This window comes from Ananas comosus, linkage group 2, assembly GCF_001540865.1.
Source record: "Ananas comosus cultivar F153 linkage group 2, ASM154086v1, whole genome shotgun sequence".
NCBI lineage: Eukaryota > Viridiplantae > Streptophyta > Magnoliopsida > Poales > Bromeliaceae > Ananas > Ananas comosus.
In genome coordinates, this window is record NC_033622.1 from 16,764,595 (window position 1) to 16,790,246 (window position 25,652).

General features: G+C 37.3%; 3 protein-coding genes across 14 annotated transcripts; 2 read left to right on the plus strand and 1 right to left on the minus strand.

Moving 5' to 3' along the window:
• On the plus strand, positions 1,907 to 6,460 carry LOC109727061 (OTU domain-containing protein At3g57810). Of its 3 annotated transcripts, none has more exons than XM_020256936.1 (7): positions 1,907 to 2,150; positions 2,830 to 3,548; positions 4,022 to 4,143; positions 4,482 to 4,522; positions 4,956 to 5,054; positions 5,279 to 5,478; positions 6,059 to 6,460. In XM_020256936.1, the coding sequence occupies exons 2-6, from the start codon at positions 3,041 to 3,043 to the stop codon at positions 5,451 to 5,453; spliced, it is 945 nt and encodes a 314-aa protein (XP_020112525.1). In that variant the 5' UTR covers positions 1,907 to 2,150; positions 2,830 to 3,040; the 3' UTR covers positions 5,454 to 5,478; positions 6,059 to 6,460. The 3 variants fall into 3 exon arrangements, with proteins under 3 accessions (XP_020112525.1, XP_020112531.1, XP_020112540.1); XM_020256942.1 differs by having other exon boundaries at positions 2,835 to 3,548; XM_020256951.1 differs by having other exon boundaries at positions 1,909 to 2,150; positions 5,282 to 5,478.
• Positions 7,436 to 10,583, plus strand: LOC109727051 (receptor protein kinase-like protein ZAR1). Its single transcript, XM_020256926.1, has 2 exons — positions 7,436 to 9,621; positions 9,744 to 10,583. Exons 1-2 carry the CDS (start codon positions 8,280 to 8,282, stop codon positions 10,352 to 10,354), a joined length of 1,953 nt encoding a protein of 650 aa, XP_020112515.1. The 5' UTR covers positions 7,436 to 8,279; the 3' UTR covers positions 10,355 to 10,583.
• Positions 11,131 to 14,533, minus strand: LOC109727075 (putative tRNA (cytidine(34)-2'-O)-methyltransferase). Of its 10 annotated transcripts, none has more exons than XR_002220727.1 (10): positions 14,248 to 14,533; positions 13,572 to 13,672; positions 13,080 to 13,141; positions 12,752 to 12,812; positions 12,599 to 12,657; positions 12,307 to 12,367; positions 12,183 to 12,236; positions 11,683 to 12,031; positions 11,475 to 11,573; positions 11,131 to 11,397 (listed from the first exon to the last, which is right to left on the minus strand). XR_002220727.1 is itself a non-coding variant. In XM_020256961.1 (8 exons), the coding sequence occupies exons 1-8, from the start codon at positions 14,435 to 14,437 to the stop codon at positions 11,753 to 11,755; spliced, it is 867 nt and encodes a 288-aa protein (XP_020112550.1). In that variant the 5' UTR covers positions 14,438 to 14,533; the 3' UTR covers positions 11,363 to 11,752. The 10 variants fall into 10 exon arrangements, 4 of the variants coding, with proteins under 4 accessions (XP_020112550.1, XP_020112580.1, XP_020112588.1 ...); XR_002220725.1 differs by having other exon boundaries at positions 11,475 to 11,581; positions 14,248 to 14,532; XR_002220723.1 differs by having other exon boundaries at positions 11,131 to 11,343; positions 11,475 to 12,031.

The following is a 25,652-nucleotide window of genomic DNA, read 5'->3' on the forward strand; positions in this document are numbered from 1 at the left end:
GTATTTATGAAATAGAATTATTAATTTAGATGCTTTTAGAAGGGTATAGAGGAAAATTTTCCATTGACATTTGATGATAAGTTTTTTCTTTTTTTAAATGGAAATATCTAATATAAGTTATTGATGAGATTTTATGTTGTTGTGCTCGATTAGTATGATATATTAGAAGTATTTTATTGTTGACTTAGGAAATGCTTAATAAAGGTTGGTCGCTACCTCCTCATATATTCATTTTTAGCCATCACCTTTCATGATTGCGAAGATGTAAGGATCGATCACCGCCGTTGATTATTATTATCAACCTTATTGACCAGCATTTACTCACTTCCCAGCAACACAGGTCAACGACATGCCCCTAGCTACCACGGCTACGCTGTTACCATAGATTACACGACTTAATTATTAAAAACTTTAATATAGACTGTAGATGAAGATATTTTTACATATATTTGTATATATTGAGCCCCACTTGTTATTAACTCATTTATTGCTTCCTATTTTTCATGTTGCTATTCGGTGAATTCTGCGGAGAACACACCTGTTAAAGGCCTTTTAAAAATATTAAAAAAACTAACATGCAATGGAGAAAACAATCACGCTGATAAACAAAGCGGATACAATCTATTCCAGCAGAGAAATTCTGAAATTCTCAATTTTTTGTATATATATATATATATATATATGTATATATAAAGAATTGATGATATAGAGTAAGTTATATATCAAACTTCATTCTAATTAAGCACATAGCGTATTGTGTTTTTCCTTTTTTCTTTTTGAAATAAGCCTATTAGGCAGTATGAATTGCTTGACTCCCAAATTCAATAATGAATCTCTTTAAGCCTCCGTATGCAGCACAACACAGTCTTTTTTCACTTTTGAAATCAAACCATTGCCTTCTTTTCTATGACATCCCTATAGAGGAACATTCGAGCTTGTTTGATTTGAATCTAAGGTTTTGGTTGGCTACTATCTAAGAGCTTCTAAAGTATTTCCCACCTTTGTTTGGGCAGCCATTCACGTTTGATGATTCCTTTGATGGCTAAAAACTTGTTAAAAGTCGTAACGGCTAAACATAAACAAGGGAGTGAATCAAGATCCGAGCACCAATCCTGGACCCTACCGAAAAACATGCCATCGGCTAACGTAGTCCTACATAGAAATAGCAGTTTGCCTATTTTGGTTAAAACGAGTATGGCTTAGTTTGGTATTAAGACCCATCAAACGCTATTAGATAAAATAGAGTTAAAGAAAAAGCATATGGGGATATGCTTCTGTGTTTTCCAATAAGACTGCAGAAAATATATCGCAACTGATTTATCGCGATATGCAAAATGCAATATTACGTACGGAAGCAAACATGGTATTTTTCTAATGTACTTTCTCACCGCACGTAACGTAATCTTTCCGCAATCTCAAACGAAGCCTAACAGAGGTTCGAATAAAAGCTTTTGGGAAAGATAGATGGAGCTGGAGGATCAGTTATTGGTCGAAGTAAGTCCTTACCCTCCCCTGCAAATTTATCGGCAAATTAGGTCTGACACGACTAGGCGAATAGATGTCAAAGTACAATTTTAGCGGACTATTTTGTTTTTTTCTTTTTCGTGTGTCTTTTCCCTTCTTCCATTTCCTCCATAATTATTATCTACAAGACTACAATCTACAATTTACTTGATATTGAGAAAATAAAGATGGCATTAACATGTTATGTATGATCGCATATAAAACCGTTGGGCTATTTCTCAAAAAAAAAAAATCTTTGGGCTGTGTCACATTCGGATAGACCGAGCCAATCCTAACAGGCCGGCCCAGCCCAGCCTAGGCCAGCCCAGCCTGTTTCCTCTCGGCCCATTTACGCATCGAAATCTCTCCGCATACTTGTCCTATGGGACTCCCCGTAGAGGGAGGCGCTCTCAGTCTCGGCCGACTCTTTAACGCTCTCGCCGCACCCCTTTTAGCGAATACTCCGGAGCTTGAGGACTCTGCTATCCTTCGCTTCGCAACTCTGCCTCTCTCTCCTGACTCCCAAGCGATCGCCCAAACCCTTGTATTTCCCAACTTATACGACCACTAATTTAACCCTCAGAATTATTCTCTTCTTCTAAATAGGAAAATATCCTTTTGTAAAGCCTTGTGGAGCTGAGCCCCAGGTACGCTTTTCCCTATCCCTTTTCTTTTTGATTCGTTTCGCTCATTATGTTAATTTATTCGTCCAATTTTTTCTGTCGAATGTTTTGATCTCCTGGTAGTTTAGTAATCGGAGCTGCATTTCGTCTGCTGATCGTGTTTGACATGTGATGTTAGTTAGTGATTGTGAGATCGTAATTCGTGATGATATTGTACTTGTTGTTTTGTCAGATAGGAGATTGTGATGTAACTTACCACCAGAATTTTTAAGAACTTATTAGTGCTTAGACAGCTATTCAGTTTGTCTCACAGCTAATGACAGGGCAAGGATTTGTAAATAGTGTACGAATTTGTGGCGGATGACTCAGAAAATTTGTAAGGAAGGAGATAGAATGGAAATTACTGTGCATCGGGGTGAAGAAATTTGCGGAACTACACCTAATTTCCTTATTCTCTTCTTTTTTCTGGCATGCACTGCATCGCCTTAGCTCAATCTTGATTTGTTAGAAGATATGGGCACCTTTTCTGCTTGATTCCGGTATCTCTACACAAAATTAAAAAAAAAGAAAAAAAGAAAGCAAAATGAAACAATTTGCGATTTAGCTGAGTTATCAAGCCATTTTTGCTTCTTGATTTCGACCTAGTTACTTATAAATTGAAGTATATGAGAAAAGTCGATCTATATATCTTTAAAACCTGCAGGGCAGAGCTGAAAAGTTGCAGTAGGGCAGGGCAACCCCATGAACATTTTCTGAAGATGAATGACGAATCTATCAAGATACAGCATTCTGGCATCTGATAATTTGAACGAATAAAACGAGAATCTTAAAATATACTCTCTTTGGGAGAGTCTGCCTTGTTCCAATAGATCCTTCACATACCGTCTTTTGTAAGTGGAGATATTTAGACCCAAATGTTACGCCATATGCCTGCAGTGTCTATACCTCATATTAGTTCTCGCAGTACTTATTCTCATTTCAGCCAAGCACAGCAAGGATATGTTCATTTTGCAACCAAATGCAAATCTTATCGTTCTTCATCAACCGGCTTTCAAGAAGCTGACTGTTCTCTAAATGTTTCCATTTGCAATAATAGACGAGCGCTGCATCCGCTAAAGATGTCTACTGTAGTGAGTTTAGTGGGACACCAATTGCGAATTAGATCTTCGACTAGACACCGCAGTATGAGTTTGAGGCTTTCTATCCCTACCCGTGAAAGGCTTTTGAGAGTTAGTTGGAGTTTGAGGCGAATACCATGGAGAGTAGTAGGTATTTCTACTGGATTATGCTTGAGTTTTTCAGCTTCTGGAACAGTATATGCTGAATCTTCCATGGGAAAAGATGATGGCAATACTGAAAGTATAGCAATACCCATCACCTCGTCTCATGGGAAGAAGGTTTACACTGACTATTCCATAATTGGTGAGTATAGGAGAGTGTGTTTTGTTTTATTGAAATATGCACATGTAGTGCTGCAATTTTTTTAAATTTAAGTATATACCCTGCAAAATGAATTTTCATATTTTCCCTTAGAATAATTTCCTATATACATAGCTTGTACGATGTACATTAAAAAATGCCTCTTTTAAAATATATTACGTAATACAAGATCAACTTCCTTCTATGCATCTAATGATCCCTCAACTTAAGGTAAGAATATTGTTTTTGATAACTGCACTTTCTAGGGGTGTTTGTTGAGTTCCACATTTTGGAGGGTGTACCGATACATAGATGAGTTTGCAAAGATATACGTATATATAAATGTAAAAAAAAATCTTCATTTTAGTTTCATGAATTGTCATGCTTCTTGATTCATACTTCTGTGATGTTCATTTAATTCTCATTAATGCTAATTAACAATATAGTCTTTTGATGTGATTATATAAATCTTACAGGCATACCTGGAGATGGGCGATGCTTGTTTCGCTCCGTGGCTTATGGAGCACGCATTCGATCTGGCAGGCCGTTGCCTGATGAAGACCTTCAGAGAGAGCTTGCTGATGAGTTGAGGGCCAGAGTATGTTCATAATGTCACTCAGTTGTGTATCACTTTCCTTTCACATGCCCCTTAATATAAGTAGAGATGCCATATGTGGTAATCTTTGGTTATCTTTCTAACATTTGGTGCTTTTAGTCCTTCGTTGATAACTTATTGGATGTGTGTGGCAACCTATTTTGTTCTTCAACGAATTTGATTACCTTCCATTTTAGGATTAATGTCGATGCTGAGTGAATAGATATATAGATTTTATTGTTCCTGTCTCTCTTCTGCTTGTTGCTTATTGTCATTTGTCTTTTTTCATTTTTTGTTTCTTTTTTTCTTTTTTTTTGGGTATTTTTCTGGTGAGTATTTAGGTGGCTGACGAATTTGTCAAGAGACGGGCAGAAACAGAATGGTGAGTTGCAACTCTTTATACACATTATTCAGTCTTAGTTTTCTGGCATAAAGTTGAGATAGTTAATTAGCTCCAAAAGGCTTCATTGTAGGGTCATAATAGTTATAAGGATGCACCGACTCTATTGGCATTCTGCCGTGCATTAAACTGTTATTCAAGGAAAAGGTGAATTGCACTGGTGATCCGTAAACTATTATGGGGAGGGGTGCACTATTGTCCCTAAACTTCAAGTTGCACTATTAGAAAAATTAGTGTTCCTATGAAGTCCAGCTGTCAGCCTTTGTTGAAGGGAGCTGATGGACTGCTGATATAGCAGTGATGTGGCATCGCAATCATTGCTACTAATTCATCAGTACACTTGGCATTGCGCTAGATAAAATGGAAACTTTATTCCATCTACCATAATCTTTTCCTAAGGTAATTAGTTTTGCAGGTTTGTTGAGGGTGATTTTGACACTTATGTCTCCCAGATCAGAAAGCCCCATGTATGGGGAGGTGAGCCGGAGTTATTCATGGCTTCACATGTCCTCCGGTGAGTCATTCACTCTACCTCTGCATATTTTTCTACATCCAGCCACCAGAAAACTTGCATGTTCACTTTCCGCCCCTCTATTTTGATAAAAGTCGCATGTGAAGTTGTGAAGAAATTTGACTTATTTTTATCGGTATCACTCTAATGAATTCTGTGAATATTGACCTTTTTCCTTTCTGAAAGCGCTTTACAACAAAGGTCTTAAAAGATTGCTTTTGTTCAAGTAGGATGCCTATCAAGGTTTACATGCTTGATGAAGATGCTGGCGGTTTGATAACGATTGCTGAGTATGGCCAAGAATATGGGAAAGATGATCCAATCAGAGTCCTTTATCATGGCTTTGGCCATTATGATGCTTTGCTGATTCCAGGAAGGAGAGTTTCAAAAGCAAGGCTATAGCATTTCAAATGAAGTGAAAGAAATGGTGAGTTAATTTGTGAATATGAGTTTTCTCTCGAGCTTTATTGATTGGTCATACTCAGCATAACATAAACATCTTTTGGAGCAAATGTGTACAAACTGTTGCCAGTGGTATAATGATGGCTAATTCTACATGTTTTACAGAGAAAGCAGTAATACATAATATGATTATGACACATAATATCATTATGACTGATGCATTTAGAAGCACAAATTCCTTTCTTTAACTATTCAATGAAGTCGCTCTACACTTAGTACATCAACGAATGCTCCAGCTAATAAATCAAAAAAGATTATTGGAATCAGACACACGTATCATACATGACCATCTTAGTACTGTAATAACTTACTATATACGACCTCTACGGAAAAGATCTTGAGAGTTTCTCAAAGATTTTTCGTTAGCACCTTTGCTTGGTCTTATTTATTTAATATAACTTCCTGTTCTTTTTCTCTCGCTTTCTTTCTTTGTAAGCCTAGTGCTTTGAAATATCTTATTAATCACTTTCTCTATGTTGAGTTATTAGTTGTTTTGTTCTCTCCTCTTGGTAAGTACTACTGAAAACAGTTTTATTGAATTGCAGGTTGCAGCATGCATTCGTGTGGCGGCTATAATATCTGGTTTGAAACTACTACAGTCCCCCAGAAGCTGGTACCCTGAGGAAGCATTGTAGAAGATATGGGCATATGTCTCTTGCCATGCACAAGGGGACTCATGTGTAATACTGAAGAAGGTTCATCTTTACTTTTTCACAACTGAACTGCACAATAAAACATAAATCTGATGTGATTGAAGAGCTTAATGGAACAGAAAAGCTGGGGACTCCGAGCTCAAAGAGTTGTCTTTCTGGAGGTCCCATTATTGTGCTTTTCTAGAACAGTTCTCTGCCCATCTGAGTTTGCACTTGTGTTGCTCGTTTTTTCAAGAACAAAGAAAAATTCAGAGAAAATTTCAGTGCATACATCCTGCACCTGTCGTAAGATGAGATATTTTGTTTCTCAAAGCTCAGTTCCTCAAAGATAGTTGCATAATAAAATGCAGGAAATACCGATAGAATCCAGTGTAATTGACTAAGGATTTGATGATTCATATTTCAGGTTTTAAAATTGTAGTTAAGTAGCTGTATATTACAAACTAAGTTTATTTTTAAAAAAAAACATGAAGAAAATGGATAACTTACTAATTTTTTCTCAAAAAAAAATTATACAAAATTTGCAGAAAATCAGAAGGAAGAAGGTTTGGAGGCCGTGCTGTAGTCTGCCGTATTTTTTTTTTTTTTTTCTGTATTTCAAACTATTCATTCAACATTAATTAGTCTCTGTTTGTCGTGCTCAAACGGCCATCTCTTGATAAACACCTGGGCGGACTTGCATTGTGATTTCTTATATATGTTTTAATGAAATCAACTATTTCTCCGGAGACCTGTTACTATTCACGAAATAGAACTACCACGCTCATTTTTACTGAGAAATCGTTGGTACACTCTTTTTCAACAGGATTATTGGCCCACCTTTCATGTTACGTTGACAGGATTACCAATTAAATGAAAATATTATCCTTCGAAATTATTACTGCTGCTGGTCAATGAATCTATCCTGTGCATAAAATAAAAAAAAAATCCTGATCAAGCTATTCCGTATTGCCAGATCAGCTTCTGGGGCCAAGCCCAATTAATTGCGTGCTCCTAACACTATAAATTGCTAGTACAGAGTGTTGAATCTACCCAGAACGCCAGGTTATCTGAAAGCCGCGAAGTAAATAATTTGAAATGGTTTGTGGGTCATTGCCACCCAATCAACTGCCACAAAAATTAAGACGCTTTCAATTCCGGTTACACCTCTACGCCGACCCTCAGAATTGAGCTGACATCTCCGTTTTGATAATTTAGGTTTAAATTTAATTTTGGACACGAATGGTGGTGGAGGCCATAATCTGTCAATGAATAGTTTGACCTGAAGAAATTATAATAATGAGATAAAAAAGGAAAAGCATTTTATGTTTTTATTTGTATTAATTTAAGCCTGTTTTATTAGACGCAGCGTCCTGCGTAAACGAGGACGAACAAAAAGACGAGCTAGAAAACTCGCCTTTCGAGACCAACCTAAAAGAAAAGAGACACTGTGCGTGCTAATGTTATTGAACCTAAGCCAGCGACGTGGATGCCAAAGAAAGGTTCACAAAATAGCAAAAATAAATAAATAAATAAATTTTGTGGTATGAGTTGGAACGTGTCAGGTTTAACTTAGTCGCGGGACAACTTACCAGTGGGAGGAGTCTGCGTCCCGTGCTTTTGAAATAGCGGAGGTTATTTTATTGCGCGGGCTCTCTCTCGCTCGCAAAGGGACAAAAGCCGTAGAAATGCCTCCATTTCGCACGCTTCGCGATGCCAAATCTAATAATAATTTCAAATCATTCGAATCTCCCTACCCCTATTGTTCGACATATTTACCTACACTACCGGAGAGACTGATGCTCAACGACCCTTTCATATCCGTCCGATTTGCGGTATAGCCTATCCGATGGTGTCCTACTGGATTCTAGTTTCGCCATTTCCTATATCGTAACATCACTCTCCTTTACCAAAAAGGCTAAAACCCTGCGCCCTGTGTCTTCTTCCTTCCACCTCCGTCGTCTCTCCGCTTACCCTGTGCGCAACATCTTGTTGCACGCTAATGGCGGCGTAGTTTTTTTTTTTTCTTTTTGTTTTTTTGAAAAAAAAGAAAAGAAAAGAAAAAAAAGGGGAAGAAGAAAGGGGCGGTGGCGGCGGAGGAGGAGAGAAAACTTAAAACTTAAAAGAGTAGGGAATGGGGGAGTGGTGTTGTAGAGTTTACCTGGTTGGGATCTCCGCGGTGGTCGTACTACTGTCGGCGGCGGAGGCGGAGGCGCTGAGCACCGACGGGCTAGCCCTCCTGGCCCTGAAATCCGCGGTCTCCGCCGACCCCACCGGCGCACTGGACACGTGGCGCGACTCCGACGCGGACCCGTGCGGGTGGGTGGGCGTCACGTGCGGGGACGGTCGCGTCACTGACCTCGCTCTCCCGAACCGGTCCCTCTCCGGCTACCTCCCGTCCGAGCTCTCCCTCCTCTCCGCCCTCTCCTCCCTCTCCCTCCCCTTCAACCGCCTCTCCGGCTCCATCCCCGCCGCTCTCGCCGCCCTCCGCGCCCTCTCCGCCCTCGACCTCTCCCACAACCTCCTCTCCGGCCCCATCCCCCCCGCCATCGGCGCCTTGGCGTCGCTCTCCCGCCTCGACCTCTCCTCCAACCTCCTCAGCGGCTCCCTTCCTCCGGCCATCGCCGCGCTTCCCAGGCTCTCCGGCGTGCTCAACCTCTCCTGCAACCGCTTCTCCGGCCCGATCCCGCCGGAGTTCGGGAGCATCCCGGTGGACGTGAGCCTCGACCTCCGCCGGAACAACCTCTCCGGTGAGATCCCGCAGGTAGGGTCGCTCCTCAACCAGGGCCCCACCGCGTTCGCCGGGAACCCCGGCCTCTGCGGGTTCCCGCTCAAGATCCCGTGCCCGGGCTCCAAGCAGGACCCGAGGATTCCCCAGCCCAGCCCCAGCTGGAACCCTAGCTCGGCGACGGCGGACCCGGTCCGGGCGGAGCGGCAGCATCGGAGGCCGGGGGTCGCCGTCCCGATCCTCGCCGGCGTCGTGATCGCCGCTCTCGCCTCGATCGTGGTCCTCCAGCTGCACTTCCGGCGGCGGCGGCGAGGCTTGGCCGGCGACGGGAAGGAGTCCAAGAAGGGCAAGGGCGGCGCCGCCGACGGAGCGTTGGCGGAGGATCGCAGGGATGCGCACGAAGGGGAGGTGTTCGTGGCGGTGGACGAGGGTTTCGGGCTGGAGCTGGAGGAGCTGCTCCGGGCCTCGGCGTACGTGGTCGGGAAGAGCCGGGGCGGGATCGTCTACAAGGTTGTGACCGGGAAGGGCCCGGCGGTGGCGGTGCGCCGCCTCAGCGAGGGGGACGACGGCGAGTCCGGCGGCGGCGACGAGTGGCGGCGGCGCCGCGGATTCGAGTCGGAGGCCATGGCGATCGGGAGGGCGAGGCACCCCAACGTCGTCCGCCTCCTCGCCTACTACTACGCCCCCGACGAGAAGCTTCTCGTCTACGACTACATCCCCAACGGCACCCTCCACGCCGCACTCCACGGTACGGCAACCTCACTCGCTCTCGTGCTCACTACTCAACCTTTTCATTCCTATCCCACCGTCCGATCGAACTTCAATAATAAATTCCAAATAAATAAGTGTGCAAGCGTGCATCATCATCAGGTGGGCCTTTGAATCCGACGGCTGCGGCGCTTCCGTGGGCCGCGAGGCTATCGATAGTGCAAGGGGCGGCGCGGGGGTTAGCTCACCTGCACGAGTGCGGCCCCCGCAAGTACGCGCACGGGAGTGTGAGGTCGTCGAAGATACTCCTCGACGACGAGCTCCGCCCCTACGTCTCCGGGTTCGGCGTCGCCCGCCTCGTCTCCGCCGCCCAAAAGTCGACCCGCTCGTCGTCGGCCAAGAGCCTGGGCCCCGCGGCGTGCGCGCAGCCGCTGCCCTACGTGGCGCCCGAGGCGCGCGCCGCGGCGGCGGCGGCGGCGGCGACGCAGAAGGGCGACGTGTACGCGTTCGGGATCGTGCTCTTGGAGGCGGTGACGGGGCGGGCCCCGGGGGCGGACGAAGGGGAGGGGGGTGATTTGGAGGGTTGGGTGCGCCGGGCGTTCAAGGAGGAGCGGCCGCTGTCCGAGGTGGTGGACCCGGCGTTGCTGCACGAGGTGCACGCCAAGAAGCAGGTGCTCGCGGTGTTCCACGTGGCGCTCGGGTGCACCGAGGTGGACCCCGAGCTGCGGCCCAGGATGCGGGCCGTCTCGGAGAGCCTGGACCGGATAGGGTAGAGGCTGGATTTAGATGCTCAACGACGGGCAAATCCTTTTTTGGTTTTTTTGTTTTTTTTTTGTTCGGTAGGTGTTTAATGTTTTAGTAGGATTGTAACTAAGGTGGGACTTTTGTTGTGTAGGCCGTGCCTTTGGAAGAAGCCCGTGTTGTGAAAGGGATGTAGTGGGGGACATAGTAACAATGTTCCAAGATTACTTTTCAACAATTGATTAATTAAACTTATTATTATGCCATTCTTCGGATATTACAACGATTACACACTATCTCTAGAGGTCCGTAAGATTATCCTTTACAACGGCACTTCGCAATTTTACTCCAAATTTGCAAAAAGTCTATCGTGCTCTGACCATCAATCTCCACTCAATATTTTACTAGAAAGCTTAATGAAGCACATGCTTGCACCAGAGGCTTGTTCAATGTAATCTTTTTCTCCTTATTTAACTCTTGTTATTATGTTTATGTTTGTTTTGCTCTCCTATGATTCAGCTCACTTTCACTTTACTGACCGTGGTTAAAAAATTTTACTTTGCCTCTTTGTGATTTGACATATTTTCTACTTTGTTACCTTGTAATTTTTTAAAAATATTCACTTTACCATCCAATTTCACATAATTATTTCGTGAGGTAAAACCAAACCACAAAACTATAAAATGAAACTTTTTAAACTACGAAATGACCAAGTAAACATAAGTTCGGCCACATGTGCTAGCCCAGATATTTTGGGCCTACAATATTGCCCAGGCAATCACAAAGTCCTTGGGTCTGGCGAGCGGCATGAAGCATAATTTTGTTCGTTTTTATCTTTTATAGTAAGATTATACTTGCTCTAATTAGGCTAGCATGATCAGCCCTGTATAATACTATTAGGAGATCAGATTTGCTTCAAGATCTGCGCAGATCTCATGGCCAAGAAACTGCCCTTCCCCGCTAATGAACTAACTCCCCTCCTTCCGTTCTCCCTACACCAATGTGTACTTGAGAAACTATTCTGTAAATTGGGGCGGAAATAGGCAAATGAACTCCTTTCCAAATACCAAGCATCCTTAAATAGCAGAGGACCACAGTTACACGATAAGGTAAAAGAATTGTTATATGAATTTTGTAATACATTGAATTCACCTGCAAAATGCAAAGGGGTGCATTTTCCAGTTGGGTTGGTGATAACAATCAAGTGGACACCTCTTTCTTCTCTACATTGATTTTGGCCCCCACCCTCATCTGCCACACTAAAGAGAAAACTATGTCAGTAACTACAACAGCAATCTTCTTTCCAAGCTTTACATTGAGTAAATTATATGATAAAATATCATTATCTGCTGCTCCTCACCAATCACCATGCCATACCACTGCACTTGATCTGCTTAAATTTCAAACAGAAGGTCAACGAGGTGAAAAATTTAGCCGTAGATATCCTCGGACAAAAATAATCTTTGGCATTCGGCTTCAGCTTGAGGGGGAAGCCGAAGCTGTTCATAGTTCAGCTGCCTGGCTGCTTCATATAGAGCGATGCCGACACTGACGGAGAGGTTAAGGCAACGAACATAGGTCTCAACCATTGGAATACGGATGGTTCCACCACCCAATTCTTCTCTACGGCAGTCCTCCAGGGCTTCTGGCGGAAGCCCGTGGGTTTCCGAACCAAAAACTAGCCAATCACCTCGCCTGTACGAGAAGTCCTGAACAGGTAATATAAGATAGGCAAATTGTAAAACTTTATGAAAAAGTATAGAAGAGTTAATAGTTCAATGTCGGGTGCCGGACCCTAATTTTTCTTATAATTTTCCTTTATTCTTCAAAAAAAAGAGGAAGGTAAACATGGGTACTCACTGAATGGATGCTTAAGCCTCTTTTGGTAAATGCCAACAACCTTTTATCTCCATCCTGAGAGAAAGGAAGCAAAATGTCCAGATTTGAAGCACTGAAAATGATTTCTGAAGGCCGAAGAAAGTACCTGCTGCTTGAAATATTCCATGAATTCACCCCATGAACTATGAATCTTAACAACGACATATCTAATTTAAACTAGTTAAGTTTGAAATAAAAAAAAATTGGAACAAACCAAGTTAGCATTGGTTCACCTGGCAAATTAAGGAACCTAGAAAGCTAAATTTATTGAAGGATCAATGGGATCAAGTACACGAAAGGGTTGTCAGAGCTAAGAACATAAAACGACCTGTACCGAACATTATGGTAAAAAGAAAGAAAGAGCAGCTAATCATGCATAATTCTCGAGCATAGGATACGGCCAGTAATCCAATCCAGCACGCTTCAGTTTGGAATCTTCTATTTTATACCCTAATGGCTGGGAAAAAGAAAATAAATGAGTAGCCAATCAGAGTTCCAAGCAACTATTATTGCTGCAAAGTGTCAAAATAAAACAAGAGAATATGGCCGACCGTCTCTAATGCAAGTGGCAAAAGGCTTGGTGGTTGGTACCCAAGGTCCCAAGTTCGAATCCTAATTAAATCACATTCCCAGCTAAGTTTATTTCTAAAAAAATAAACGAAACGAATAGCATGCTGTCTTTCTCTCTCACAAAAAAAGAAAAAAAAAAGAAAAAAAAAAAGAGAATATGCATAGAAATTGCAAGGTATTGCACATATCATCTGCTAATTCTAGTTGGGGTAAAAGAATGTAGATAATTATTTAACAGAGAGAGACATTTTCTTCCCTGAAGGATTCTCATAGACAACAAAAATCAACAAACATAGACAGAGACCTTACCCCGACAAGATGCAGGCCAACAGCCGATGCTGCACATGTTCGTGCAATTGATCCTGTATTCCCTGGTATCTAGCAAGCGCAAACATATTTCAGAGACATCAAATCACATATGTTGCCTTCAAAATTATGCTTTTTGATGAGACAGTTAGAGCCTGTTTAGCTCCGCCGAAGCATCCGAAAAAGTGCCGTTCAAACTGTTCGAATAAGTATTAACAACTTTTCTATTAATACCCTTTCCTTTTAATTGTACTAGAAACAAAAAACTCTTAAATTGAAATTTTTGCTTTTGGCGTCCAGAAGCTCATTTCAGCTTTCTGCTACAGTAAAAGCTCAAGACAATTTGCATGCTGAATCCTCCGGCTGCTGCTATTCAAAGTAGATAGGTTGTTCTAAAGGCCGGACCATACAAGCATATAATTGATCTAGCACATCGGCCCTTGGAAGAGATTATGTGAATGTCAATACAGCAAGCATGATTAAGAATTGAAGTACCTGAGGAGAAACTAACACTACTTGAAGAAGTTTGGCAGATGGAACCCCACCGACTGAACTACTGGAGCCATTAGGAAAAGAATTTGAAACTCCTTCTCCAACTGTCAGGAAAAAAAAAAAAAAAAAAAAAAAAAAAAAAAAGGAAAAGAAAAAAGAGTGAGAGATTGAGCTGACTTTGCTCCGTAAAGTTGCTTAAAAATTAATTTGTGACGGTTCTAAACAGAAAACATATAATCTATATAATCTTCCGCTCGGAAAACGATCATCCGGGCTTCAGGTGATCGGAGCAATAAAAGCTAATAATTCGAACATCGAGGTCATAACAGCGACATGCATTGCAGGCTCAACCTTGCGAACCAACCAGAACAGTTTCTAAATCACCAAACAAGTGTCTTCAGAAAGTGAAAAGATGCAGCCATTTGCAGCCTCTTAGCCGAAAGAGGCACCGACTCTCAACTATTTACGAGTTACGACGAAACTGAGGACTCCAAATTTTCCTAACACGAGACATACACGCCCAGATAAAACGCACAAATTTTTTCTACTGGTGCTAATTGGATGCTGTAATTTGAGATGGTGCTCACATAAGATTGAAATTATAAACCGTCGTGTGTGTAGCGAGTACCAAGATCAAGAGTTAAGTAGCAGTCGGAGAGGAGGTATACATTATACTCACCAGAAAAAGATGCAGATGAAGGAGAGGCGTGGTAGGGTTTCGGAGCAGGCGAGGGTTTATTCCCCGCGGTATCCGAGACGGCGCAGGAGCGGCGAATTGTGCGGGGGCGGGGGCGAGGGCGAGGGCGAATAAGAAGATATCCGGCGGGATAGCACCTCGGGTTTAGCGCTCGCAATCCGATCGGGTCCATATTTATCTATCTATCTATCTATCTATCCCTCATTCTTCGTCCTCGTCGCCGGGTTCGAATTTGGGCATGGGAATAAGAAGGGGGGGGAACGGCGAGGAGATGCGAACGGGATAGCGGCGTATATCTTGACCGTCCATCCTCGGGTTTAATGGGCTAATAAATTGGGCCTGATTAAGCCTGGCTCCAATTTAGACCGACCCGTAACCTGTTCGACGAGAGAAATCATCAATTTAGAAGCCCATTTAGGCCCAGTACAAAAGGGCTTTCCATACAGGTTAATGGATGAGACCAAACTTACTTCCTCCACATGATTCAAAAAATCTTCTTGTATTATTATGGCCAATTAATTAGAAGTGCAATGGTATTTGACATAATTGCTTTTAATTAAGCATCAAAATTCTTAACATAAAGGCTAGTTGTGAGAACCGACATTGTGCGCGGAAATGCTAATCAGATTTTACTTTTAAAAGTACGATGGCTAGAAATATTTCTTGAGATCTTGCGCTCCTCCTTTTCCTTCGTGGTTTTTTCTTTTTTCTTTTTTCTTTTTTTTTTTTTTCCTTCCTATCCTTTTTTCCCGTGGTAATGAAACCACACATCCTTAAGTGGCGTTCCCACCTTCCCCACTCTATGGTGCTATTACCCGTTTGGGCAAAAACGAATAAAAAGAAAGGACCCCATTATAGTAACAATGACATAAATGTGGTCAGCAAATCATAGAGAGAGAGAGAGAGAGAGAGAGAGAGAGAGAGAGAGAGAGANCTTAAGTGGCGTTCCCACCTTCCCCACTCTATGGTGCTATTACCCGTTTCGGCAAAAACGAATAAAACGAAAGGACCCCATCATAGTAACAAAGAAATGTGGTCAGCAAATCATATAGAGAGAGAGAGAGAGAGAGAGAGAGAGGTGTTGTTTTTTTGTGTTGTGGAGAATAAGTAGTCACCAATGGAATCTCCCCAAGTTTGGAGAAAGGATAAGGGCCCGTATTTTGTTCTTCCAATAGATATAGTCCTACTTCACTTTGTTACTCCATATTATAAGGCAAAACAAATTAATATGGTAAGTCTAGTTGTAAAGGTAAGTTTTGACTCTTGGTTACGGGATTACATCTTTCAATCGGATGCCACTTACACTTGAGAAAGTTTTTCTTTTTTCATGGTGGCTAAAACTTGATAATTATACGGTCACATGCTGGTTAAATATAGCCACATATACATATCTGTATATTTTACCGCTAAAATATATCTACTCTAGCATCTTATATATATGGATAAAATTATAGCATTCTTCCTTATTAAATCATTGAATAGACTTTAATATGGTTGGTATACCATATTTTTAGCACATGAAGTCATATTAACATATCCATATTTGCTCGTGGAGATCGGGTTAAGCTCAGTCATTGAATAGTGACTTGTTCAGTAAACGTATCTGTCAATAATAATTTTGAATGGTATAAGTGGTGATACCCGTAAAGCATGCTTTAGTATCTATCTGGTTGATTTTATATTACAAATGTAAAGAGATTTATTTTTTATTTATCTATTTGTTTATTGTTTATCTATCTATTTATTTATTGAGGAAAAGGCAATTGGGCTATGGTAATAAGTTTCAGATTTTGGCCTTAGATCTGGTTGTGCCTGGAATTTCCCAAATCACATACAAGAGATATCCTCCAATGCCTTATATATATATATATATATATATATATATATATATATATATATATATATATATATATACATATATAATGAAAGTATAAGCGTCAAAACAAAACTAATGTCATAATTGGGTAAAAATTTATAGAAAAGCACTACCATAAGCGAATTCACTACATCTAAAATGATAAAAGAATTGGGCAAGATCTTCTTTTTTGTCTTTCTTCACTAAGCAATGATCTCATATGCAATTGAACTCATTACTTGCAACAAATGTTAGTAGATTTACACGATTTATACATTTCAAGCATGGAAAAACCTTTGTGAAACTTTTCAGTTTTCACCTCAAAAAAAAAACCTTTAAAAACTCAAAAAAAATTTATTTTGTGATATGCTGTCGGCACCCATCCGTGCCACATGCAGGCACAGCCTCAGCACGATTCAGCACGAACAGCACAGGCAATACTTGTTTCCAAGTTAAAGCAAGAAAAGGACCAAAGGCAAGAACATCCAAAAGATGAACNTACTATATCTTTCTTTCAAAAGGAACTTTAACTTAATTAATTAACAAACCATTTTTTAAGATAAACTTCAGCTTAATTAATTAATGCACGCCTTCGTGAGTCGTAATAAATTACTTTGACTCTAGTCAATGTTACTCTTTTTTTTTCGCCAGAATAGAAATTGATTTGCAAGTTATTAATATTAATAAGCACAAAGAATATGGGAATAATTAATTTCATCAATACACTTGTGGGAGACTAATTTCATGATCATGTTCCTCTAAATTTAAAAATGTCATCAATACCCCTCTAAAAACCAAAAATATTCATAAATATTTAAGGTTAATATTCCGTCAAAAAGTCTTCCAATATTCTATATATAAATATCATTTTTACCCCTAGCACTAATTTTACTAAGTGTAATAATTTAAGATTAATTATATGATCAATTCTTAACGTTTGGATCACATAATAATTTAACATTCTTTTTAAAATCTTACAATTAAAGATCTTCAGTCTATTAAGTGTAATAGTTAAATCTCATTATGATTGTTCACTTTTAAATTATAGATAGTTGTAATGCAATTGTCCATAGTAGTTTTCGACATTAATTATATCAAGATTTTTTTTTTTGAATTTTATTTAAATAGCTCACGTATCTCACACTAAAATATTTTGATATCAAAATTGTTGATATTAGAGTATTTCTTATATGACCCACTCAAATAATAATAATAATAATAATAATAATAATAGAAAGTTTATTCTCAGCAATAAAGTAAAAAATGTCTGAAGACCCACTCACCTATAATGCACTTCCACATGTATATATATCCAAGTTAGGACCATGTATATATGTATAGTCCGGCTAGGATACTATCGATAGCACGGAGCATTTGGTGCTATCAAGTTTTCTGCCGTTAGATTTACATCTTTTATCATTTTCATCCGTTCGATTATACTATTTAACTAACCACCCACTCAACCCTAGAGGACTCATATCATCCTAACTACACATTTTTTAATTCAAGGACAGAAAATTTAATACCATCAAGTCATTGGTGCTATTAATAGTATTCCACTCTAGTTCTCTCTCTCTATATATATACACACACTCTCAACCTAGGTTTTTTTTTTTAATTAAAATTTTACCAATTGAGTTTTTTTCCCAAGTAAATTAAAAATTTTGTCAAATTTATGTGCGAGGGATCTCAATTGAAAAAGAATTTAACTTAGGAAAGCCCAAATAAAAAAAAATGTTCAAGGGTTCTTAATGTTAAAAATTTAAAGTTATATTTTCAACTTTACAAAAATATTTATGATATTTATATATTTGAGTGAGGTATCGGTGAAATTGCCCCAAGAATATACAAGTAGCTGGATAACGTCTTAACATGCTGAGTAACAGTACTGAGGCAATACTTACACTATACATGTGGACTTTGCATGAAGTGGGCCCAAAAAGTCTAATAAAATAAAATTTGAAGCTCAATCTTAGCCGTTCATTATTTTATTTGCATCCTGATTTATATATATATTGCTGTTTATAATCGTCCAATTCTACCTCACTGCATTCGAATGAGATACAAATTTGTTTGATTTGATGATCTTCTTGTTATCGAATAAAGTACTCTTCTAAGAATTATACTATGGAATTAATCCTTTAAAGGAAACCACAGAAAAGAAAAAAAGGCATGCACACCAAGTATAAGAAAATCGCAATATCAATAAGATGTTTCCAAATATAAATAGTATAAATTATGATGATCGACGTAGATTTTCTAACTAGGTGATTTATGATCAAGAGGCTTTTGGATATTATTGCTGCTTACTTTATACAATTTTAGATAATTAAAGAAAAGCTAACTGAGCGGTTATCAAGTTAATAATTTGTCAATGCCTTTCGTGTGTTTGTTAAATTAATCTTTGCATATTTCTTGATCAGTTCTATGCAAAACATAGTTCAATTAGTGTTGCCATTTGATCATGCATCCACAAATCTCATCTAGGATATTTCAAAATCAAGCTAATTACTTATAAACAAGTCATGTTGCCTATGCGAATATATAGGAGTAAGGAATTTATAAGAACAGTAGTACGCGGATATCAGTTTCTTTGTCGAAAGCTTCTCTTTGAAATAATTGAGCATCTAACCTGCCTGAGATATGACCTTATTAGACGTATACTTACATTCATTCGATCAATAAGATAAACTTTGTCATTGACATACATTATCACTATAGGAATAAAGGAAACATAATTAAGATCCCCAGAATGGCTACATGAATAATTCTCAGGCATAAATTGATGTATATCGTTTATCGAATGTTTTTTTTTTTGTAGGGAATTTCCACAACCTGTATTCGTGGCAATCTACGCATTGAGGTGCTCGATGCCATTAATTCCTTATAGTGATAATTATGCTCTCTTATGTATAACCTCTTAATCTCTTGGGACCTTATAATAGGATATATTCTCTAGGAATAAAATGAAAGAATAGCATCTAAGGATATGATACCATCTTTTCTGCATAAAAGGAGCAAGAATTTTTACGCTTCTACAGGGAACATAGAAGGCATCTGATTCTAATGCAATCGTCACCTGCAAAATTCGTGCTAGATATATATATGTAGAAATGATATATACAAGGGTGACAGATATATACTTAGCATCTAATTAAAGATGTTTCTCTTGTGCTGTTATATATCCAAATTCCAGGGGTCAACCTCTTGATGACGATTACTGGGAATCGCTCGCGTTCTATCCAATTGTTCTTTTATGGTTTAAGTCGTGTTTGAAGATCTCCTTAGCAGCTTCTCTTTCTTAGATCAGTGTGGGGAACCGTAACTTTTCAAGAAGGATCGATTTTTGTAGTATCGTTGAAGCTTGGCATAATATTATTAGGGAATAAGCAGTTTTATTACGTGGAAACACGCTCTTCACAAGGTATTATAATGTGCATTGACGAAGACACAAATTAAGATTCCATAGTTACATAGGGGGTTTAGTGAGAAATTAATCCTACGAAGTATAGGTATGGTTTTAGCGAAAACTTAAAGAGTGATTTACTAGACTATAGCTCACCTTTTCATGTGTGTTAGGTCCCAAGGTTTTTATTTCCATATTTCTTGTTTGTTAAACATATAAAAGAGAAATACTTTTATACACCGGCCAATTTAAATTCGATCATTCAATTTTTGAGGTTAAGATTGACTTTTATATAATGGTAACCTGCTCAACAGGTTACCAATCAATCATAAAGATAATATTTGAAACTATGCATTAGCTAATTACCAAATTTGATAATATCCAACAAATCTTCATTTCCTAATTTAATTTTGTTCCTTACCAACTTAGATAATGACTAATTTCATAAATGAAAAATCTTCATAAATTCGAATTTAAATTTAACTTGAGTTTAAACTTTATATTTATTATTGTATAAATTAAATATAAATTTTAGAAAGAAAAATTTATATTTAAAAGAGTAAACATTTCAATTCAAATTGTCAATTTAATATTAAACTAACATGAAAGTTCAAAAATTAATGTTTTTTTTTTGAGAGATATATAGGTAGCGCGCTACCTGCTTCGTTTATTTCATTTAGAAATAAACTTAGCCGAAAATGTGAATCAACGAGGATTCGAACTTGGGTCTCGGGTACCAACCACTAAGCCCTTTGCCACTTGTCCTAGGGACGGTCAGTTCAAAAATTAATGTTACTATCTTTAAAATTGTAATTTAAGTTATAGTGTATTTATAAACTTTTATTATTTATTTAAATAAAAGATTTCTACATTTTAAAGTAAGTTGAAATTGTTAATTCAATATTGAAAAACAGCATTAAATTTCAAAAATATTGATCAAATTTAAATTATAAATTTAGATTTAATTTATATTATACTTAAAAAATATAATTTGTTAACTATTTAAACATAGAGTTTCGATATTTGAAAATTAATTTTAAATTATAAGTTATTAAATTTATGACTCAAATGCGATCATAAATTATTATTAAAATCAGCTTTAAAAATAGATAATTTAATTAAAAATTTATTCTCTGCATGATCTAAAGGTAATATGCAAAACTTTCCAATATTAGTTATTTAATTTTTTAATATTAGCTCTGTTTTTTTCTAAATAAACTCTTAGATCACATATGTGGTGATCGATATTTCTTGTGCATTAGTAGATCATCTTTTTTTATCCATAAATCTTAACCCTTTATTGATTAATAACAAACGACTAAGATTACAACGGAATATTAAAGCATTGCTCAACATAAAAAGCTTAAGAATGTTTGAGGGTGACGCTTCATTTATTTCAAAGAGGATGCATCGATCACTCTTTAAAGGTAGACGAATTTTTAAAGTCCGCCACACGCATGTGGAACAGTTAGTTCTCCAAAATTTTGAATTAAAAATGAATGAATAAGTTAAGAACGAGACATGCATCAAAGAAAATCATTAATTCACGTCACAATTAAGATTTTTTTTTTTTTTGGAAATGAATCATACAAATATACTATTTTAGTTATTTTTATATATTTCAGCATGATTTGTACATGTCGGATGGCTATCACATCACAGAAGGTTAGGTTAAAATTAGATTCGAGCTGATCTCCAACGAAGTGGTGATCTTCATTGATTCCTTCAATGCATCCCAAAGTAGAACATAACAAAAAAAAAAACCTTTTTATTAAAACATACTTAGTTTAGTGATTAAAATAACAAGTAATTAGATAAATAATTAAGGAGGGGGCGCCCCTTGGTGGGCACGTAATCGTGCGCTTGTCTCGTCCTCCCATGAATGCGCTGCTCCCATTGGTCGGTTTGTTCGTTGACCCACAACATCAATCAGCTTGCCCCAGATACTCGCACGTGCATGGCACGTGCCATCAATATGAACAGTTAAGAAATTGAGCTACAGGAACATGCATGGATCTGGTCCCTTTATGATGGAGCCTGGATAAGAGAAAGGATAAATTTCGATAAGAGAGAGAGAAAAAAAAATAAATAAAAACAGGGTGTTCTAAAGTTAATTGTTATTTTGATTTCTACATATAAGGTATTTATTTGATAGTCGCATTAAAATTTGATTTCAGATGGAATTTTTATCCACCACTATGTCATTATGAAAAATTACTGCATTTAGTCAGACTTTGATTCAAGCTTGATTCAGAAATCTTCTGAGTTTGTTTCTAGATTCAATTTTTGATTGAGTTTAGATTAAATAAGACAAAACTTGATGTAGATATGCTAGTGTGGACCAAAATTCGAACAATTAAATGTTGTGAATAAAACTATTAAACCAACAGTCCCTTGCGTGTATGGTAAAAGACTTGATAATTGATATTTAAGGTCCGAAATTCGAAACCTAATTGTTTCATATTTTTAACTAAATTAATTTCTAAGAGTATGAACGAAACTGGAGAAATATTGTAACTATATTATAATCTTAAATTAAAAAATAAAGAACTTTTCCACTTGCAATTCATCAAGCTCCTCATTCCTTACCCTATCATGATGGGGTAATTGAGATTCCTACACAGTTGAGATTTTTTTTTACTTTTGCTACTCGTGGGAGGCACGGATGCTTGCTTTACGGACTCCAAACTCTTTCTCCCAGCTTATTTTTTATTGCAAAAAAAATGTAACATACTAAGTACTGCTTTATTTATTTATTTTTTTAAAAAAACTGTCTCCAAATTTGTTACTGAAATTTTCTGAAATGTTCAATAGCAAAAACACTAAAAATTACAAAAAATAATAATGTAAATAAAAATAAAAACAACTGAAAAGTGCAGTGAAGCAATCAAGTTTTCTCTTTGATTCATGCTCCATAGAAAATTAAGTGTTTGGTAGAACTAAAATGTTCACTCTCATTTTCTTATAATTAAATTGCAAATTTTTAAATATGTTGAATGCTCAGATAAGAAGAGGAATGCTAAATCAACAATTCAAAAATAGTCGTAATCCTACCCTCAACCAATTTTTGATTGTAGGACTAGCGTTTTTTTATATATAATTTAACAAAATATTTACTCAAAATAAAAAAGATAAACTTCAAATACCATCTCTGTGGTTTAAAGTGTATCAAGTTAGTGTCTTGTGATTTTATTTTTATCTTTTCGTCAGTTTTTCCGTTAATATTTTGTTAAATTATATATAAAAAAAAACTTAAGATACCTTATCTAGATTTATTAAATATTCAGCTTAGTATTTTTTAGTTTTAATTTTGTCACTAATTTAACAAAAATTAGTAGAATCGCTAATAAAAAGGTAAAAAAAAATTACAGAATATTAAATTGGTACAATTTAAACTATAAAAATTTAAAGTGAAAAAATATGAAACTACATGTAGTATTTGAAGTTTTTCCAAACAAAAACTATGATAAAGAGGAAGCGGTTGAGGAGACAGGAGTACGCTGGATCTGTACCCTTCATTTTCCATCGTACGGCGAGACCGAGAGTGTGTGCAAATCTCCAAACTTTGGCACAAAAGCGCTATCCGCAACGCCCTTCTCCGATTGGACCCGAACGCTGGGGATGAGCCCACCAATCGAACGGCGGTGATCCAAAGCAAGGTGCGCCGTACACGGAGTAGTGGCAATTTTGAGGTTTCGCCTAAATCTTTGGGCCCATTTGAGAATTGGAGTACTTGTCGACTTCGAGAGAGAGAGAGAGATGAAAACGGGTCCGATATGGATCAAATTGTGCGTAATGGACTCATAGGCTATGTTATATATTGAAAAAGAATAACAAAATCAGATCCAAATTTGGTTAATCCTAACCTGATTCTGAATCAGAAGAAAAATGGGGAATCCGAATTCAAATCCAAATTTGAACAAAACTGGAATTCAAATTCGTATCTAAATTAGATAGTAAAATTTTAACTCATATATAATTTTTTTTTTTATAGAGATAAATAGTATGTTACTCGCTTCGCTTATTTCATTTAGAAATAAACTTAATTAGAAATGTAAATTAATTAGGATTCAAACTTGGAACCCGAAATACCAACCACCAAATTCTCTACCACTTGCGGTATGGACAGTCGGTTAACTCATATATGATAGTTTCTAATTGGAGTTGGATTGGGTCACACAATCCAATCCATTTTTACTCTTACTTTTAGGGTGCGTTTGGATTAATGAATTTGTAGATCCAACGTAACTTAAGTACGGTTGTGTTTAAGTTTTTCTAAACTGTGATTTTTTTTGTTATTATTTGTTTTGACATAACTTATACAGTCTGAAAGTTAAATTCAATTACTTATTCTATTTTTTTTATATAACTTGGTATTGGTGAAATTAAATTTTTTAGTTATATTGTTTATTTTGATGAAAATAAGTGGATCTCGTTATCTTCTGAATATATTGATAAATTTACCGCTAAAAAATTTAACCTATTAAGTAATTATATTTTTCATTATTATTTAAAGATAATTCTAATTTATTATAAATAAGATAATTCTAATCCATTATAAAGAAAGTATAATTTAGATTGTACTATTTAGTAAATTGTTTAGAGAAGGTTGAGTGTGGCAAAAGTCAAGTTCGGCGCTTTATAGAAAGAATCGAAAATAAGTGAAATGGAGGTCTGACGTAACTTGAGTTACACTATATTTGTTACTTACACCAAAATAAGTATTAGAAGTAATGAAACTTGGGTTCCATCCCTCTACTTACATCCATAGTTAGTTGATTCGGATTCGGCAAAAATTCAGTACGGGTATAATACGCATAAAATTTATTTTCTAATTTTTAAATTCGTTAAAAAATTTGGATTAAAAAAGGAATTTGGTATGAAATATAAAATATAAGATATAAAATATTTAAACATAAAAATTATAAGTTTTTTTATTCAGATTTTTAATAATTCGGAAATAATTCGTGAATAATTAGACTGACCAAAAAATTTACAAATAATTTTCTTTCTTTAAACAAAATTCATAAACAAACTGTTTAATTTGAATTTTAATAATTCATGAATAATTCGCAAATAATTTGCCAATTACCTAACAAAGCTTACATCAAAACAAAAAGCCCTCTAGCCAACAACCTCTTGAAATTATTGCGTGAACTAGTCCCACCAAGTCAGCAAGAAAATCAGAATATATATATTTTTTTTTTCTAAATTTAAAAATAAAAATCTCGATATAAGTTATTTTATGTAAATTATTTTTAAATTTTTACTGCAGTGAAATTCAGTAGTGTTATTAATATATATTTACTCATGATATAAAAACAAGTATAATTTATAGAATTTTATTTTAAGAGCTATGTGGATGTGGTAGAGGTTTAATAGACGGGTCCATGGTGGACCTGGTACAGGCGATAAGTTCCCCGTAGCCTGCACGAGATATAGGTCGACATGTGACGGCGATCCCAATGGAAAGCAACGGATTCGGGCACTCCGTGAGCGGCCGTCACGGCTTACGCCATCTTATTTCGAGGTGGCGTCAATCGATAACGGTTCTGCGAGGTAACGGCATCTGATTGCCGTTAATTTGGACGTTAACGGAGGTCCATGTGGTCACATGTAGGAAAGGTGACGGAACCAAAAAAAGGCGAGGTTAGATATTATATATATATATAAAGTTTGGTAGCCTATTATGATTGTAAGTCCCTCTCATGTGAATGATACTGAATTAAATTTTAAAATTCAATTCAAACATATATAATACTATTTCTGTACGTAATTGATTAACTTTTTTCGTGTCATTGAAAACAATGCACAACTATACAACTATTCACTTCATCAATGAGAACTAAAGCTGGGCCACTTCGATATTGGTTTAAATATCATTTAATATTATACCAATAACTAAAATTAGTGTATGATCATCGTAAAAAGAGAGCTGATATATTAAGAGCAATTTTGATATTAACAAAACATATACATTATATCTAATAATCATGATTAATTTTTTTTCACTCTGATAGAAATCTCTTTTCTTAATTATTATATTCTTTTCTATGTATTAAAAATTATCATCTGCGAATTGCGATGCAGAACACTACAAGATTTTTTTTTTTGAGAGATAGGTAG